We start from the raw sequence: 18,389 nt of genomic DNA, 5'->3' as shown, positions 1-18,389 counted from the left end.
TTTGTTAGACGACAGCCACCTCCTCTCGCAAGAAAGTTGAAACTCAGTATGAGGAACTTTACGCGCTAGGCGAGACGGAGCACCGTCTCCTCTCGGTTGAGTAGCCTACTTTTTTTTCAAATATGACATAATGTTTAGCTTCTTTACCATGACATAACAACTAGGTTCCGTGGAGACCGAAGCCTTATGGTTGAATGGGGAAATAGAAACTTCATTGTCATCTCCCCGCGGGCTTAAATAATGGAAGTTCGGGAGAAAGGGAGAAGAGCCGTAGGATGGCCCGTGTTATGGCTTTTTCTTTCCGGCCTTTGGAAGACATCACTTTCCGTTGAACTTTCTTATTCCGTATTGGAAGAATTACAACCCGGGGCATATGTCGGAGATATCGCGAAAGACTTGGGTCTCGACCCACCATCTATAGTAAAGAGAAACCCACGAGTTGTGTCGGAGTCTAATGCCAAATACTTTGATGTGAACGCGAGTGGAGTTTTGGTAAACAAACACATTTTGGACAGAGAAAGTCTTTGCGGACTTACTTTGACATGTTTTCTTAGTGTTCAACTTGTGCTTCATAACCCCATGGAAATACACCGCGTTGTTGTGGAGATTGTGGATGTAAATGACAATTTGCCTAAGTTTCCAAGTAGTAGTATCACTCTTGAAGTATCCGAGGCGGCCGCACCAGGTACTAGATTTCGTTTGGACAGCGCGCATGATCCAGATATAGATATCAATTCACTGCGCACGTACATCCTCAGTCCCAATGACTGCTTTATATTGAAAGTTGAATCTAAAAGTGATGGCAGCAAATTCCCTGAATTATTGTTGGACAAACCGCTGGACAGAGAAAAGCAGGCAGCGTTTCATCTATTACTTACTGCTGTAGACGGTGGGCAGCCGGAGAAATCAGGGACTACTTTGGTTCTTATTCATATCATGGACGTCAATGACAATGCCCCTGTTTTTGACGAGGCATTAAAAACAGTTAGTTTGTTAGAAAACTCTCCACCGGGCACCTTGGTGACAAAACTCAATGCATCTGATGCTGATAATGATCTTAATGGAGAGATATCCTACTTCTTCAGTAAATACACTTCAGAAAGAGTTCTTAAACTGTTCACTCTGGATCCTCTTACTGGTGAAATCAGAGTTAAAGCGGAGGTGGATTATGAAATGGCTGACATTTATGACATCACCGTGCAAGCCAGGGACAGAGGGACCCCTGGTTTGGAGGGCTCCTGCCACATTAAAGTCAAAATAGTTGATGTGAATGACAACAGCCCAAAGATAAGCATAGACTCATTTTCCCAAGTAGTCCAGGAGGACGTGGAATCAGGCACTGTTATAGCCCTGATCAGCATTCGGGACGAGGACGCTGGTAAAAACGGGGAGATAAATATCCACATCCCCCCTGGGTTGCCATTTAGGTTAATATCCCCCTTTGAGGAGCACTATACTCTGGTGACAGAAGGGCCTTTGGACAGAGAAGTGGTGTCTGAATACACCATCACAGTGACAGCCACAGACTCTGGCTCTCCTCCCCGCTTTGCACAACACTCCTTTGTGGTCCGTCTTTCAGATGTAAATGACAATGCCCCCCTCTTTTCTCAGTCCTCCTACTCTGTTGATATAGCTGAGAACAATGGCCCCGGCGCTCTCATTCTGACTGTGTCTGCGTCCGATCAGGACTTAGGCCAGAACGCCCGCCTCTCCTACTCCATCGTGGAGAATGAGGTGCGTAGCACGCCCGTGTCCTCTTTTGTGTACATAAACTCTGAGAACGGGAACCTCTATGCTATGCGTGCCCTGGACTATGAGCAGATGAACATGTTCCCGGTGGAGGTGCAGGTGAGGGATGGGGGGACACCGGTGCAGAGCTCCAACGTGACTGTGCACGTGTTTGTGATCGATGAGAACGACCACCCCCCAAACGTGGTCTATCCTGCCCTGCCCCCAGATGGTGTACTTCAGCTGTCTGTGCCCCGCTCGGCTGGCATAGGGCACCTGGTGAACAGGGTGGTGTGTGTGGACCCAGACAGTGGCCACAATGCCTGGCTGTTCTACAGCCTCTCTGGGAGGGACGCGGGGCTCTTCCAGGTCGGGGCCCACACGGGGGAGGTGCGTACGGCCCGTAGGTTCGAGGAAGAGGATGCTACGTTCACCATCACAGTGCTGGTGCAGGACAATGGGAAACCCTCTCTCTCCACCAGTGTGTCAGTGAACATCACTGTGTCTGAGATGAGCGTGGACACCTCCTCCCAGCTCAGGAGGGCTCCTTCCAGACGAGGTCGGGGCTCGTCTGACCTCACCCTTGCCCTGATTGGCTCTCTGGCCTGCGTCACAGCCGTGTGTTTCCTGGCGAGTGTTGCCATGGCGATGCGCTGGCTTAGGTACAGAGGTTACCTGGCTTGTTTGGGCCTGCACCCCAGACAGGCCCTTCACCCAGGCTCTCATAAGGACCTCCACCTGCAGCTCAACAAGGACGGGCCACTCCGCTATGTGGAGGTGGTGGGTGGGACTCAGGATCCACACACGCGCACCTACAGGCCATGCTACCCCACCCTCTCCAGTAGTGTGAGGGACTTTGTGTTTGTTAAGTCTCCTATGGTGAACCAGAACACTCTGAGTGTGACCCTCTCCAACAAACACATTACCAAATCAGCCAATGAGGTGAGGGCTTTCTTGACCTGTACACACGTTAAAGAATGGCAATGAGACAAAGACTGGCTTAAATATGACTGTGTGTGTCTGTGTCTGTGTGTGTGTCTGTGTGTCAACCATTCAAGGCCCTTGTTGTTATCTCTCAGGAAAATCTTTTGAGAGGGTTTTGTTTGTGTTTGTTTGTTCTTACATCACAGCAGTGTATCGCCTCGTCTGTCTGGAGGTGGCTGAATATTTCAAATGACTGCAGGGAGAACTCAGTGCTAGATTTGATGTTACAAAACAAAGGCAGCTATTCCACTCAACATGTATTCCCTGCAAAGAGAAGGCGAGAGACATGATGTAGGATGTCGGATGTGGGATATGTAGGTAGATTTGGTCTCAGTAATGAGGCTATTTGAGGGTTAATGGTTGACCTTTTGACTTGTTGTTGTTGTATGAGCTAAGGCTCACAGATGGAGTGTGTGGCTCTGAGCCTTTGTGAGCCCTGTTGGCCTCTGCTTACAGAGTGTGTCCTTCTGTGACTGTGTGACTCATCCACTTTGTTCGCAACACCAACTAAAGCCTAAGTCACGCTCAGATGGAAATAGACCTACTGTACTGTAAGAGAGAGCCTTTTACTCTCTTTACCCTGAACATATTTCAGAATGACTGCCTGGTTTTGACCTGTCTGCCAAGAATGCAAGAGTGTCTAGAAACGATGCAATGTTTCCTGGTGTAGAGGGAGCCAGGCCTGTTTAACACGCTGTACATCAGTGAGCATACAGTGTGTATATACTGTATTTCTGTATATCTAACTCTGCTACTCCTTCATGCTTCATCTCAGACTTATAACTGCCATGTCATCATACATCCCTATTCACTGGGGCTGGGACAGAGTACTTCCTAGAGAGAAGTCCAGTATAAGTCCAGGCTGGGTGGCTCAGTGTGGCCGGTGGCCTGAGCTCCACTCAGCTGCTGCTCTGGCGGTGCTCTGTGTAATCCTGCCTGGGGTTTAGAGGATCAGTGGAGCAGGGCTGCAGATTACTGCCCCACTGACAGACTCTGTGTCAGGAAGCTCTGTGGCAGTGGTACAGCTGATCTAATACGTGTGTGGATGGCTTTGGCTATGGTGCTGAATTAGATAGGTCATGACCCAGATCAAATATTGCACACCTTCAGCACCTTGGTCAATATAGGTAGGTATGCTGTAGTTAACGATTTAGCCTTATTAAGATCGGCTCTGAACAGTCCCATGACCTGTAGCTTGAGAGGGTGTGATGTTCATTTCTTTCAGTAGGCTCGCTGGAGCAAATCAGTGACAGAATAGCGTGATCAATAATTCACACACATTCTCCTGCACTGCTTCACACACACTCTCTCTCTCACTCTCCCTCTGTCACTCTTTATCGCTCTCTTTCATTCTCTCTCTCTCTCTCTCTCTCTCTCTCTCTCTCTCTCTCTCTCTCTCTCTCTCTCTCTTTCTCTCTGCTTCTTCCCAATGGTCCTGTGAGGTTTTATTGCTTCGTGACGCACTGAAGCAAAATGGCTTCCACGGCTGAAGACCCAAGAAGACTTACCTCCATATGGCATCACCCAAAAAACAGCCTGTGTTGTGTCTCTCACTACATATTCTAACTGCATCTCTTTCCTCTGTCTCCCTCAGCAAAAACCACCCAACAATGACTGGCGCTTTTCCCAGAATCAGAGACCTGGACCCAGTGGGTAAGTCTTCAGTTCATGTGAATGCGTATATACAGTTTCATAGACACACACACACACACACACACTTGCATTTTTACGACCACAATATGAAATAATCATTTTTGTGTGGGGATGTCTATAACTGTAATCCCATTGAAAGATACACAGACTAAGGCAGGTGTGTGTTTGAACAGACAGTGCATGGCTCCCCACTACTCCACGTTCAGATCCAACATCTACAGCCCTTCAGAGCGTCCGAATTCTGGGTAAACTGATGTAGTACAATAGTTGTCAGAGTTGTGATGATTTAGACTGTAATGCTTGCTGTAGTTGTCAGTGTACTTAGAGAGGAAATCAGCTATCAGCAATGTGATGGCTGCAGGATGTGTGTCAGAAGAGGTGAACAAGCGTATGGGAGGGGCCAACCCTATGCTTGTGGTACAGTGCTGTGAGTATGAGGTAAAGGTTGTTTTAGATGGTAATGGTTATGTATGGTGTGCATGTTGTGTATTAAGAAAATAGAAGAACTGATATTTAAAACATGGTTTGGAGGGAGCTCTACTGGAGGGAGAAATGGTTGAGTAGAGTTTGAGTTACTGGCCAGTTTCTCATGGCTGAGATGGCTGGTCATGGCTGAGATGGCTGAGATGGCTGAGATGGCTGAGATGGCTGGGATGGCTGAGATGGCTGGTCATGGCTGGTCATGTATCGTAAACAGTGAGTGAAATCGGCTAGCCAACATCTCGTCATATCAGATGGGCTGCACCATAACCTGGAAGTTCAAAGGTTGAGCTAGTTTCGCTACGACAGCTAGTAAGACACTATCCCCGTGCTTCAATAATCTTTTGATAGAAACTGAGCATGGACCCTTTGATGGACCTCTGTCTGACAAGCATCTGGGCCGACTGAAGGAGTGAGGAGTGAGGTGTGTGTGTGTGTGTGTGTGTGTGCGTGTGTGTGATGGCTGGAACTCTCTGTCCTCTGTGTTTCAGTACGTACAGGTACCACACCAGCACCCAACAGAGATGGACACCGTACGGGAAGGCGAGGTAGAGTGGAGTAGGTAGAGCAGGCTGTTTGTGTGCAAAGTGGCCACCTGCTCTAAAAACAAATGTGCTGTCTGACCAGGGCTTGTGTAGGCTTGCTTGGTAGAGCTGTGTGTGTGTGTGTGTGTGTGTGTGTGTGTGCGTAGTCAAGCCTTGCTTCTGGCTGTTGATGTGTGTATGAGGAGTGTGTGATGATCTGTACATGCTCTGGCGGTGCAGATCTGTATTTGAAATGGGTCTCTAGGCTTTGTGGAGGTTGTGTGTTCTGTAGATGTGCTTAGCTCAGCACTGTTCTGTAGTCTGTGTGTTTTTTTATACAAAAAAAAAAAAGGTTTGGAGGCTTTGCTGAAGTGTGTAGTTTGTCCTTTTATACGTAGTGGAGATATAGCTGTGGTGGTCATTTCTGTCTTTTATGTGTGCGTGCATGTGCACGTGCGTGTGTGTGATCAGATCTCTCCGATCGTGCATTCCGAAATCAAATTTAAGGATGAAGAAGAACATTGATTGTATAGCATATGACCATTATCTACTGCACGAGAATCATCAAAACAAACACACATTCTATCCTGCTGCTCTCTCCCCATCCCCCTCTATTTCTGTCTCTCACATTCCCTCCCACACATTACCACACAGCATGGGTACAAGACGCAAGACGCATATTATCTGAACAGCTCAGTCAATCTGTTCTTTGTGTGTGTGTGTGTGTGTGTGTGTGTGTGTGTGTGTGCTACCTTATTTCATTTAAAGCGCTTCCTGCTCTAATGTCTTCTCCCAGTCTCCATTTTCTCTGTGATGCGAAGGGAGCTTATACAAAATGGTAGCTGGAGGCTGTGTGTCGCCATGCTGACAAATGTGATGGGAGGAGTGTGCCCACTGGTGTGTGACTTTGTGAGAGAGAAAGGAACAGATTGTGTGTGTGTGTGTGTGTGTGTGTGTGTGTGTGTGTGTGTGTGTGTGTGTGTGTGTGTGTGTGTGTGTGTGTGTGTGAGTGTGTGTTTATGAGAAAGAGACAGTGGTTGAGGGAGATGGTTAGTGTGTGCGTTTGTGTTATGCTGATCCCCCTCCTCTTCTCCTCAGAGCTGGCCCCCGTCCTGAGGAGGCAGGTGCAGTAGCTGGAACAGGACCCTGGCCCAACCCCCCCACCGAGGCAGAACAACTCCAGGCCCTGATGGCTGCTGCTAACGGTGAGTCTGCCTACAACTCCCTACAGCACTGTCTCTGTCTCTCTCTCTTTCTCTCTCTCTCTCTCTCTCTCTCTCTTTAACTGTCTCACAATGTTACCTCTCACAATAGCTACGAGACAGAGAGAGACAGAGAGAGACAGAGACAGAGACAGACAGAGACAGAGACAGAGACAGAGAGAGACAGAGACAGAGACAGAAACAGAGAGAGAGAGAGAGAGACAGAGAGAGAGAGAGAGAGACAGAGAGAGAGAGAGAGAGAGAGAGAGAGAGAGAGACAGAGAGAGAGAGAGAGACAGAGACAGAGAGAGAGAGAGAGAGAGAGAGAGAGAGACAGAGAGAGAGAGAGACAGAGACAGAGAGAGAGACAGAGAGAGAGAGACAGAGAGAGAGAGAGACAGAGACAGAGAGATGCAAGCATGCATCTGTTTATGCATTCTTTAGACTTTAGTGTGTTATCTTGTGAGGATTACGAGGTCTCTGCCATTAGGACACACACACAGAAAGAGAGCCCTGTTCTAGACCCTATACCGCACTAGATTCTAAGTGTATACAACATCCTTCCGTTTGATGCCTACATGAGGACCTACAGAGAGAGAGAGAGAGAGAGAGTGTCATTGCCAACCTTGGATCTATAGAGCACAGTGTGTCCCAACAGTCTCTCTGCATTAGAAAACCAACAAAGAAGGCCACAGGACACAGAGCTCTTTGTTTCAATGCTACACAGCTGCAGCCTCTCACTACCCTCTCTCACCCAATGAGTGTATCATTTGTGTGTCTAATCTAAAATTGTAGTGGTATTGGGATGTTTTTGATGGTGATTGAATGTGGTGTTTACATCTGGAGGGTCTCTGTGATGGAGCAGAGGCTCTGTGAGAGGCTCTGTGTGTGGGGGAGGGGGGAGGCTGGCTCGGAGCAGAGCAGAGTGCTGAGCTGGAGCTGCAATGCAGTGGAGCATTGGCCCTCTGAGTAACGAGCCCTCTCCTCTTCGACACAGCGCAAACACACCAAGCTATAACCCTATCTCTCTCTCTCTCTCTCTCTCTCTCTCTCTCTCTCTCTCTCTCCTCCCTCCCTCTTTCTTTCTTTCTTTCCTTGTTCCTTCCTTCCCTCTTTCTCCCTCCCTTGCCTCTCCTCTTTCTCTCAGAAGTGAGCGAGGCGACTGCGACCCTCGGCCCTCGCTATAACGGCCAGTTCCCCATGCAGCACGTGCCCGACTACCGCCAGAACGTCTACATCCCCGGCAGCACCGCCACCCTGACGGCCCATCCCCAGCAGCAGATGATGCAGCAGCAGGCCCTGCCCCCGCCTCAGGCCATGCCCCAGGTGGACGTTCCCAAGGCCGCCCAGACCCCTGCCAGCAAGAAGAAGTCCACCAAGAAGGACAAGAAGTAATCCGAGCCAAGAACCCCAAGCCCGTCGCCACGGAAACCAAGACCGCCTCATAATACAGCGTCCCCCGCCCAGTACCCCCCCCCCCCCTTCCCCTCCCCCGTCCCCCTCCGTCCTCCCCATAAATGGAAGCCTTGATTTGAGTTTTTTCTTCCGCCATTACAATCTGATTGTCCCAGTGTTTTGGATGTAGTGAGCATGTGCCATGTTACACATGTTTGTCATGGGTATTCACTTGCTCTACGGTCACCACAGCAACCTTAGGGTAGAGGCGATTGGTTTGTGTTATGTATTGGGCAGTCATAGGGAAAAGACTAGTAGTAGCTGTGTTTGGGATCCAGATGTATTTCAGAGACTGGGAGTTCTCCCAGGGACCTCGCTCTGTAATATAGCAGAAAGAAAAAACAAAAAAAGCGATAACAAAAGAAAAACAAATACTGATGCTCTGATTGAAACGATCGACGTTTCCTTAAACAAATAGTTGCTCCCGTAGTTGCTTCTTATGGTGACATGAATTACCTTTGCTTTTGTGTTAGCTTTCTTTAGGGAACTTGCTTTAGCTCTTCTGAAGTAGACGAGACATGTTGCATGAATCATCCTTAAACATGAAGAACCGCTGACGATGAGCAACGCATTTGAAGGAAGAGGCTAGCTCAACTTCATCACAATCAATGTTAATGTTAAAAGAGAATGCATACTGCAGCCTGTAAGGTTAATTTTAGCTGTCTGAACACTACGCTTAATAGCAGACTTGATCACTGATGCTGATTTTATGTTACTGTAAACGGTGGCCATCAAAGTATTTTCAGCTGCCTTTTTGGAAATTCTGCACGGGCACGGTTCAGTGGTTATTTAGATCACTTAGGCCACAATGTAACAATGTCCCATCGTTATTGGTGGTATCCTGTGGAGCAGCTTTAAGGATAAATCTGTTCAAATAACATAACGTTGTACAAAACGTTAAGGATAAATCTGTTCAAATAACATAACGTTATTTATGGATCAGTTACTGATGGATCAGTGTTTTTATCAACTTAGGACCAGCATTGCGTATACGGTATCAGCGTTGTTGTAACGTTGTATCAGCGTTATGCCAGGCTGGCCCAGTGTGGTTGGCTCTGCACTGTGAGCCTCTCTCAGCCCACTTGAGAGGCTCACAGAGAAGCCCTGTGACCACGTCCGGAGGTTTTGGATATGTGGTATAGGGCTTAAGGAGGGGAAAGGGTTGACTGTCTCTGTCCTGGGTGCCATGGTGTCATCTCCCCCTCTATGACCTCTAAATGCACTGGCATCAGTTCCCCTAAAGAGAACCTGAACCAAACACATTGACAGTAGATTACAAATAATACAGCCACTGTAGGATGTCCACCTGGTTGGGCATCTTGCAGGAGCTTGTAGGGGCCTCATTGTGGCGTTCAGGGCCATATCAGGACCAAGGACAGAGACCAGCCCCTTCCCCCTCCTCCTGCCAGCAGTCTGGGGTTCACAGAATGTCTTCAGACCGTCCCTTACCCTGCCAAAGCCCCAAATGCACTGACACTCGGCCCCCAATGTAAATAAGACACATAACCAGTCTGTACAAACAAGAGAGAGACCGATCTCTCTCTGTCTGTCTCTTTCACAACAGCCGCAGATCTGTAGATTACTGGAATGTTTTGAATATTTTTCAGATAAAAAAAAAAGAAAAGGAAATGAAAAAAAAGAAAAATAAATTCTTCAGATTACGTGTAGTGGTGTATTGACTAAGCGTTGAGCTCACTGACTTAACCAAGCTGTACATAAAACAAAACCTTTCAAAAGACACATTGTCGTAGCTAGAGACTTGTGAAATTTGTTGTGCATATTTTTGTGTTTTCTCTCTATCCCTATTCTTTTTTCACTCAGAAGAGTAACACATGACACTAATATGTCTTTGAAATGTGTGTCCATCAACCTGACCCTTTTCCTGTGTTTGTGGTTTTAATCAATTGTTTATGCTACTGGAATGCCACCCTTGCTCATATGAATATAAATATATATGTGTCTGCTGCTGGAATAATCCTCTATATTCTAGTGTAATATCTTTCGTATTAAATTGCTTAGAGCTTCTCCCTGTTACACTCTCTTATTTTATATGCTAAGATGTATATTGCTGTTTATTTGTTTATGTTTTTGTTTACTCTCTGAACACTGACATTTCAAAATAAAATTTCTTCTGAAATCATGTGGGTGGCTGTGTACGGTCTGGTCCTTGATGGTGGTGGTGGTGTTTGACTGATGGAGCTGCTCAGTGTGGCGGCAGGAGGGAGGAGATTATCCAAAATGATGGCAGTGTCTGTGTTGGAGCCTGTCTGTTGGATGTGACTGAACTGAAGCCATAGCTCTGCTGTGTGTCATCCACCTTTTGTTCCAGGCAGTTCCGCCACAGACGATGAGAGGAGGTTCCTAATCCTGTACCCATCCTGTCTCCTCCTCCTCCGCTGCATTCTGAATGCACGTACCCAGTTTCCCTCCGCAATAGGATTCTAAACCTCACACAGAGATTCCTTTTCTAGCATTCTGAACCTCACACATACCATTACGTTTGATACAATAGCTTGTCAACAGCATCCATCAATATCATCAATACACAGCATCTCTGCAGCTACCTCATATATTGACAATAGAATGGTGTGTGTGTGTGTGTGTGTGTGTGTGTGTGTGTGTGTGTGTGTGTGTGTGTGGCTGTACTGCAGGCTGAATGATGGTTATGGGTCCTTTTTCCCTAATATGCTCAGAAATCTCCTTGTTCCTCTTAGGTCAGCAATTTTGTGGGCTCTTTAAACCTATACCACTCTGAATCAGAGCTGACCCATTTTTCAGCCCACATGCCACCAACGGGAATATGCAAAGGCAGAAAGACGTCAGAGGGACCTGGAACAGGACTCTGCAGAGATTTGATAAGTAGGACATGAAGTCCCTTTTCTCTCAGACAAAGCCATTTATAGCCCTTATGCAGAGGACAGGGACATGACCAGCAGGCGAAGGAGTTTGACCAGCCATCCACATTTTTTTTTTTTTTTTAAATGTTCAAGCTATTATAGCACTTAAAATAAAATCTGTTTTTTGAAAGACTGAATGAAGCAATGGGAATCACTTTAAAAGCATAAACAACAAACCTCAATAGGGAGTATAGTGCGTTCTACATTAGCAGAGAATGCAAGCATCTCACTTCAGGTCCCACAATAACCCTGGCCTGTCTAAATATAGCAACAGGAATTGCTGCAGTGGCAGACCTAAGTCCCTGAGTCAATGGGACTGACATAACAGAAGCAACCCTACCAATGAAATGTGGTGGTGGTGGGGGTATCGACACCTCTCACAGCTGGATAATAAAGCCACGTTAGTGAGCATTTGCAGTGCCTTCGGAAAGTATTCAGACCCCTTCACTTTTTCCACATTTTGTTGTGTTATAGACTCAATTTAAAATGGATTAAATTAAAAATAATTAGCCATCAATACACACATAATACCCCAGAATGACAAAGCCAAAACACGTTTTTGGAAATTTCAATAAATGTATTAATATTGAAGAGTGTCATAGCAAAAGGTCTGAATACGTATGTACATGAGGTACTTCTGTATTTCAATTTTAATACATTTACTGAAATTTCTAAAAACCTGTTTCGCTTTGTCATTCTGGGGTATTGTGTGTGGATTGATGGCAAATTATTTTAATTCAATCCATTTTAAATTGAGTCTAAAACACAACAAAATGTGGAAAAAGTGAAGGAGTCTGAATACTTTCCGAAGTATGTATATTACCACATCATACACAGGTGTCCTAATGAAGTTATTATCATTGAGAAATGTTATATATGCACAGTATAGTAAAGCAGATATGTCAGTCCTAGAGCATACATGGTAGAACCTCATAAATGTTGATGTTTATATCATATGATTAGTCACAAAAAGATGTCATTCTTTTTGTATTCAAACAGAGAACATATGTAAATGATGACATAGTAAAAGTCATATCCTTTCAGCAAACAATGTTTATTATAACTTTATTACAGTGAATTGAGTGATAATGCTACAAGTAAATAATGATCAATATTCAATACCTTGAAGAAAATAATATTCCTCCATTTTCTTAAATCAGATCGGCAGAGCTGCACACAAGTGATCTTGACTCTCTTACTGCAGGCACAAAATGGCTGCCACCTGACACACTAGAATTATACCAGTGCTGCAGCGGTTGCCAAGGTGATGAGAGAAAGACTGGGATTCGATGATGCAGATCACCATACCCTCAGCTGCTCATGATGCCAGGAACAAAGGGGGATGGAAAAAACGATCACATGATAGACTGAATGACATCAGCCTTAATTGACTTTTAGAACGGAGGCAATTCAAGATTGTTATTCTATTTTATTTTTTTTACAAAGGCTGAGTTAATGGAATTGCATGTAAGAGGCTTTTGGGAGAAGGGAGAATAAAGGAAAAGGGACTAAAAGAGGACATGAAAAGAAGAAAAAACAAACAAAATCTCCCCTTGAAAATACTTTTGGATTGTGTTATTTCAATGTCCAACATGTGTACAGGAGCAGTGGGACAATTCATGTTCTCAATTCAGTCTCTTTATCTCTGATTCTGATACTCTCTCTTCCTTTCTCCTTCACAGTCTCACCATAAACACCACAGGGCCACAACATCAAACAGCAGGACTCTGTTGTTTCCACATAAACTCTTTCATCCTGGTCTCCATATAACCCCATTAAGCCCAATTCCCCTCATTAGAGGGCTGGAGGGGGTTGTTGAAAGGACTGAGAGTTCCACCCACACCCACACGGGAGGGTGAAGTTACAAGATACACCTGTGGATTACAAAGGCTCGACTCACACAGGAAATTACTGACATCGAGACGGAGAGAGAGAGAGAGAGAGAGAGAGAGAGAGAGAGAGAGAGAGAGAGAGAGAGAGAGAGAGAGAGAGAGAGAGAGAGAGAGAGAAAGTAGGAAAACCCCCAAGACTGTAAGTAAGACCATTAGGAGGAAGAAAGAGAAAGTAAGTAGGACAGAAAGACTAGCATGTCCTAGGGCATCGGTTGAGCTTACACATAGAAGCAATTATTGTGGCCACAGTATGTACAATAAGTACGTTGTTATACACTAAACGGTCTCGCAGGTGCTTCCGTTTTTTTTCTGGGTCCCTCTGAGCTGAGGATCCCATCCTAAAGCAGCTTTAACATGAGTCGTCAGTGAGAAGGTGAAGGGAAGGCGTGTCGGGGTCTGAGTGAGTGGACTGCTGCCCCGGGGGGGGTTTCACCCTCTCTCAGGCCCGATCCCTGCTCCTCCTAAGCGCCTTACTGAGGGCAGAGGAGAAACTGGACTGCATTAAAGGATCAGATCAGACAGACAGCTCTTACAGCCAGCAGCTGCCACAGCACTAAGCTCTCCATTTATACACTGTCAGGCCCTTTAATCAGCCAATCTGAGACGCTGTCAAGAGCGTTCTTGACACCCTGCATTAACATGTATGCATGATGATTTACACATGTGTATACGATCAAGGCCAACCCCCTCCATGATATACTCATACATGAGCAGCAACATACAAACTTCCACTGACATTTGCTGTAGTAGGTAACACTCACACCATACCAAACTTCTCAGATACATTTAAGTGGCAAACAACTACAAACTACTAGTTTGGTATATCTGAGAAGTTTGGTGCGGTGTGAATGTTACACACTACAGCCAATGTCAGGAGACCTTGTTGCTCATGTATGAGTATGTAGCTGTACGATGTACACTTAAACAATAAACTACTACAGTAGTCTTCATCTAAATAGTAAGAAGTAACACTCATGAATATAATTCCTGTACATGAACTGTGTATTCTATCACAGTCAATAGTAGGCCTCACAATGCCCTGCCATTGATTGAGATGTGCAATACTGCACAATGCAGTGTTATGAATCAAACACATGTTTTGCTTTGGATGGTAAAGAATTTCCATATGGCAATATGGAAATACCAGTCAATGAGGATGTTCCATTCATAATGACATTCATGGTCCACCTCTCTGTCATGGCCCTCCCCTTTCTTCCATTACCAACCAGGAGTGTGCCAAGTAGTCTGTTACCAGGCAGACTTCAACTGCCTTTGTCAACAAAGACGTGTGACTTTATTGGTCACTGCCTGGTGTCCTTGGCAACAGCTCGGTAGTATCTCCACCCCAACACCCTTAAAACTCTCGGAAGGCAGATGTCCTTTTCAGACGCCATCGTCACGTGTCATTGGTCATTTGTCATCCTCCTTAGAGAAGGTCAGCTATTCCATTTCCACTGGTCATTACCCTCAACAAAGGCCAGCTGACCAAAGGCTTCACTGGGTCAGGTCATCATTCCAGAACCAATAAGCTCCAGTGGATACTCCTGGCATTTACTACAACCGGATGTGCATCTGTCCCCAAGAAACAAAATGATCGATGTCTGAGCCACACATATACAATACAATGACTGATAAATGAGGCTTCATACACAGATGTTTTGCATAGCCTGAGAGAGACACGGGTCACCAAGAGTAAAGGTAAACAGTAGAGTAATGCGCCGACACATGTTCACACACAGAATACCGGGGGTCTATCACATTAGAGAGGATGGGACATGGGGGTCTGAGCTCTCCTAGAATAGCAACAGGGTTTGCTGACACAGAGTTGCTGTTTGACTTTGTTCTGCGTGGCAGTGTTGGAGTCATTCATGGTGAATGGGATCCAGGGAGAGAGTTATTCTGGTGGAATAAAAGACTCCATCTGGTGAGAGAGAGAGAGAGAGAGCGTGACGATCCGCAGTCTCCCCCTCCCCCTCCTCCACTCCCCCCCCCCCCCTCCACCCCTTCTTCCTGCCCAGCCCCAGCCCCATCCACATCCACAGCCCCAGCCCCAGTCACACACAGAACAGAAAACACATAGCCCCTCCCTGCAAGGATGTGAAAACCCCCACTGCAGATGCGGTTGTCATGGAAACAGAGGGCTGTCGACTTAGCCCTCCCACCAGCCGAGGAAAGACAGAGGATTGATCGTCCCACAGAATCCGGACTAGAGTTTAAACACAAATAAACAACCATCATCTGTGTGTGTGTGTGTGTGTGTGTGTGTGTGTGTGTGTGTGTGTGTGTGTGTGTGTGTGTGTGTGTGTGTGTGTGTGTGTGTGTGTGTGTGTGTGCGTGTGTGTGTCCATCCACAGCATTCTATCATTTATCTCCAACCTTTGCATTGTGAAAAGTGATCAATATAATGAAATCAAGGTATTTGATCTATCATTTGTATAGACTGAATTCCTCCCATTGTTGATTTGTGTCAACAAACACATACCAGTAATGCAGTGTATTGTGTATACAGTATGAGATGTGTAATAACTCTGTTAGTGTTACATCAGCTCTGATTTAAACCAATACAGAGAAAGAGAAAGCTTGGCAGAGAAAGCTTAAATAATTATGAGGCACTGAGCGACCTAAGAAAAGAACCACCTCACTTCACCACCAGCCCCTTTCGCCCACATAATCAGTCTCAAAGTAACCCAACCCACCTCCCGCTCCATATACCTCACGTTAACCCTTGCCTGTTTTTAACCCCCTCCTTTCTATTCATCGTATGGAATTCCTTTACTACCTCTACAGTACTTCTCTCTCTACTTCTCTCTCTCTCTCTTTTTTCGTTTCCCCTCCCATCTCTCCATCCCTCTGCAACAAGGCTTCACCCCTATGTAATATTGATGGAGAATGGTCGATCTGCAGAAAGGGGAAAAAAAAAGAAAAAGATGTAGGCTAGTCCATCCAGCATCAGCGTTCCCCCATACCCTCCCTCCCTCCCTCCCTCCCTCCCTCCCTCCCTCCCTTCCCTGCCGTTGCCACGGCAACCCATCATCCCTCAACCTACATTCGGATTTGTTATCAATGACCTAGACTGTGTGTGTGTGTGTGTGTGTGTGTGTGTGTGTGTATGCCATCTTTGTTCTCAGCGATGTAGCTACTACGGAACACTGAGGAAGGGCGGGGGGGGGGGGGGGGGGGTTCTTGGGGGAGACCTGTTGTGGAAGCTCTACCTGTGAAAAACCTGTCTCATTTAAAAAAAATGTTTTATTAATGACTTAATGTATTAATGAATTCTCATGTGTCAATGGGATTGTTCTTTTTTCCTCTGTTTTTCTCCCTCTCTCTCTCTCTTTCCATAATCCTGCTGTCTCTCACTCTTTTCTCTTTCTCGAGCAGAAACACACCAAAACACTGCAACAGCCTCACTCAGTAAGAAGATTACTGCTTGGCTCAGTTACTTTCCCTTTCTTCATCTCCCTGCTCTATTTCTCTGGGTCTGCCCTCCCACCGTCCTTTTGCTATGGCACACACACACACACACACACACACACACACACACACACACACAGACAGACACACATGCACTCACGCACGCACGCACGCACACATGCATGTGCATGCATGCACGCACACACACACACACACACTCACATACATAAACACACACACACAAACATACATAGATACAGACACAAAAGACACATTCACATGCATGAACATGGACTACACACAAAGAGCCACCCATGATCTATCTATTGTTTCCATCTATTGTTGTTCCTCATGGACGTGTGTATGGGTATGAGCATACACACACACACACACACACACACACACACACACACACACACACACACACACACACACACACACACACACACGCCCTGAAGCAGAGCTGGGTGGGGGGGTGAGGGAGGAGGCAGAAGCACGTCAGAGGCAGGTAACTATAGCAACAGACATAGTGAGGAGATGTCATGCTTCTTGATTGCCTAATACACCATTTACAGGGTACATGGGGGAAGGGGTGTCTATAAACACTCCCTGTCAATAGAAGTGGTATTTCACATACTCTTTCTCTCACTTCATAATGTAACCATTGAATACGCAGTATGACCCTCAGTGTATTTCAATTGCCATGGGACACAAAGCCTAGCCCTTACTTCTTATTTTGTTCCTGGATGCAGGAGGTTAAGCATCAAGATTAATACAATCCATCAAACTTACACATCAAAAAGCGTCTGTTTCATTTGTAAGGGTTTAACCACAAGCAGATTGTAACACAGGCTACAGTAATCTCCCACAGACAATGAATAGAGCATCTATCATTAGGCATGAGAGTGAGTCACCACATTACACTGTGAGAAAAATATGTGAATAAGTTTGGGATTTTTTTTTAGAACATATTTTGCCTTTTATTTTGTGCACATTTAGAATTTACAGTCAGACATGTCTTAGTACATCTGAGGTTATGTATGATTTATGCAGCAATTTCCAGTAGTGGATTGTGTGAGCTGTGTTTTAGGTCATGTATTCTGTTTGGGAGTTTTAGATTGGGTGTGCATGTGTTTTCACTGAACTGAACAGATGTAGGTGGGTGGGGTGGGGTGGGGTGGGGAGGAGGGAGGGGGGTGGGGGATAAGAGGATGAGGAGGTCAGTAATTCAGCAGATAATCATTCACAGTCACTGGAGAAATGGGTTGTTGTTTGTTCCATGGTCCAACCCTCTTCCTAGTATACCTTAACTGGATTGCTACCCTGTCTCATCAGCCCCAGCCACAGCCCCAGTACCAGTCCCATGCGTGCAGATACAGTAGACTCACTGACGTACATATCAGCAAGAGCATGAAGACTCAGTGCCTACAGGGCAGAAGGGATATTCTGACCAAACACTGTGACCCATGCCAGTGTCAGATCAATAACATCAGCCAGAGCGAGAGGCATGAGAAATGCCCCAGATACACACACACACACACACACACACACACACACACACACACACACACACACACACACACACACACACACACACATACATACACATACATGCTCTCACACACACACACACATACATACAGATTTGACACAGCAGGAATCCTGGAGGGAGAAAGAGAGGAGGGCGAGGGGGAAAGAGAGGAGGGCGAGGGGGAAAGGAGGAAAAGGAGGGGTGAGGAGGCGCAGCCAGTGAGAAAAACAGTGAAAGGGTGTAAAACATACTCATTAAACATGCATGTAGACACAAAGATATGCTCACAGGTGCACACACTGAATAATACATATACTGTAAATGCATATTTCTGCTGATTACCCTCATGCAGTTAAATATCTAGAGAATCGTTGCCTCCAACACATCTCTCCAAAACCAATATGTTGCTTACATTATGAGTGGACAAGCTAACATTACTGGAGCTCCATAACTATTGTTTTATTTATATATATATATATATATATATATATATATATATATATATATATATATATATATATATATATATATATATATATAGATACAATGTATTTCAAAAGTTTCAAAAGTTGCAGATTCATATTAAGGTAAAGCATCTGGCCCACATTATCCTGTATTTACTGCCTACTAGA

General features: G+C 45.6%; 2 protein-coding genes across 5 annotated transcripts in view; both read left to right on the top strand.

Moving 5' to 3' along the window:
- LOC310823763 (protocadherin gamma-A11-like) overlaps positions 1–10,160 on the top strand; it is a gene marked incomplete at its 5' end in the record, with an annotated part of 78,449 nt that extends 68,289 nt beyond the window's left edge. For 2 of the 4 annotated variants that reach the window (XM_083696610.1, XM_083696613.1), the window contains 4 exons: positions 4,307–4,365; positions 5,337–5,393; positions 6,468–6,574; positions 7,719–10,160. In XM_083696610.1, coding sequence (XP_083552736.1) covers positions 4,307–4,365; positions 5,337–5,393; positions 6,468–6,574; positions 7,719–7,966 — 471 coding nt within the window. In that variant the 3' untranslated portion in view covers positions 7,967–10,160. The remainder of the gene's footprint in view (positions 1–4,306; positions 4,366–5,336; positions 5,394–6,467; positions 6,575–7,718) is intronic. The other 2 variants (XM_083696612.1, XM_083696611.1) reach the window with 2 other exon arrangements.
- LOC310821508 (protocadherin gamma-C5-like) lies at positions 241–2,715 on the top strand (the record flags this gene model as incomplete). Its single annotated transcript, XM_083693591.1, has 1 exon — positions 241–2,715. The coding sequence occupies one exon, from the start codon at positions 241–243 to the stop codon at positions 2,713–2,715; it is 2,475 nt and encodes an 824-aa protein (XP_083549717.1).
- Positions 10,161–18,389: the final 8,229 nt, after the last annotated feature.

The sequence above is a fragment of the Argentina silus genome, assembly GCF_951799395.1.
Source record: "Argentina silus genome assembly, chromosome: 2".
Taxonomy (NCBI): Eukaryota; Metazoa; Chordata; class Actinopteri; order Argentiniformes; family Argentinidae; genus Argentina; species Argentina silus.
This window is presented reverse-complemented; position numbering and strand designations above follow the sequence as displayed.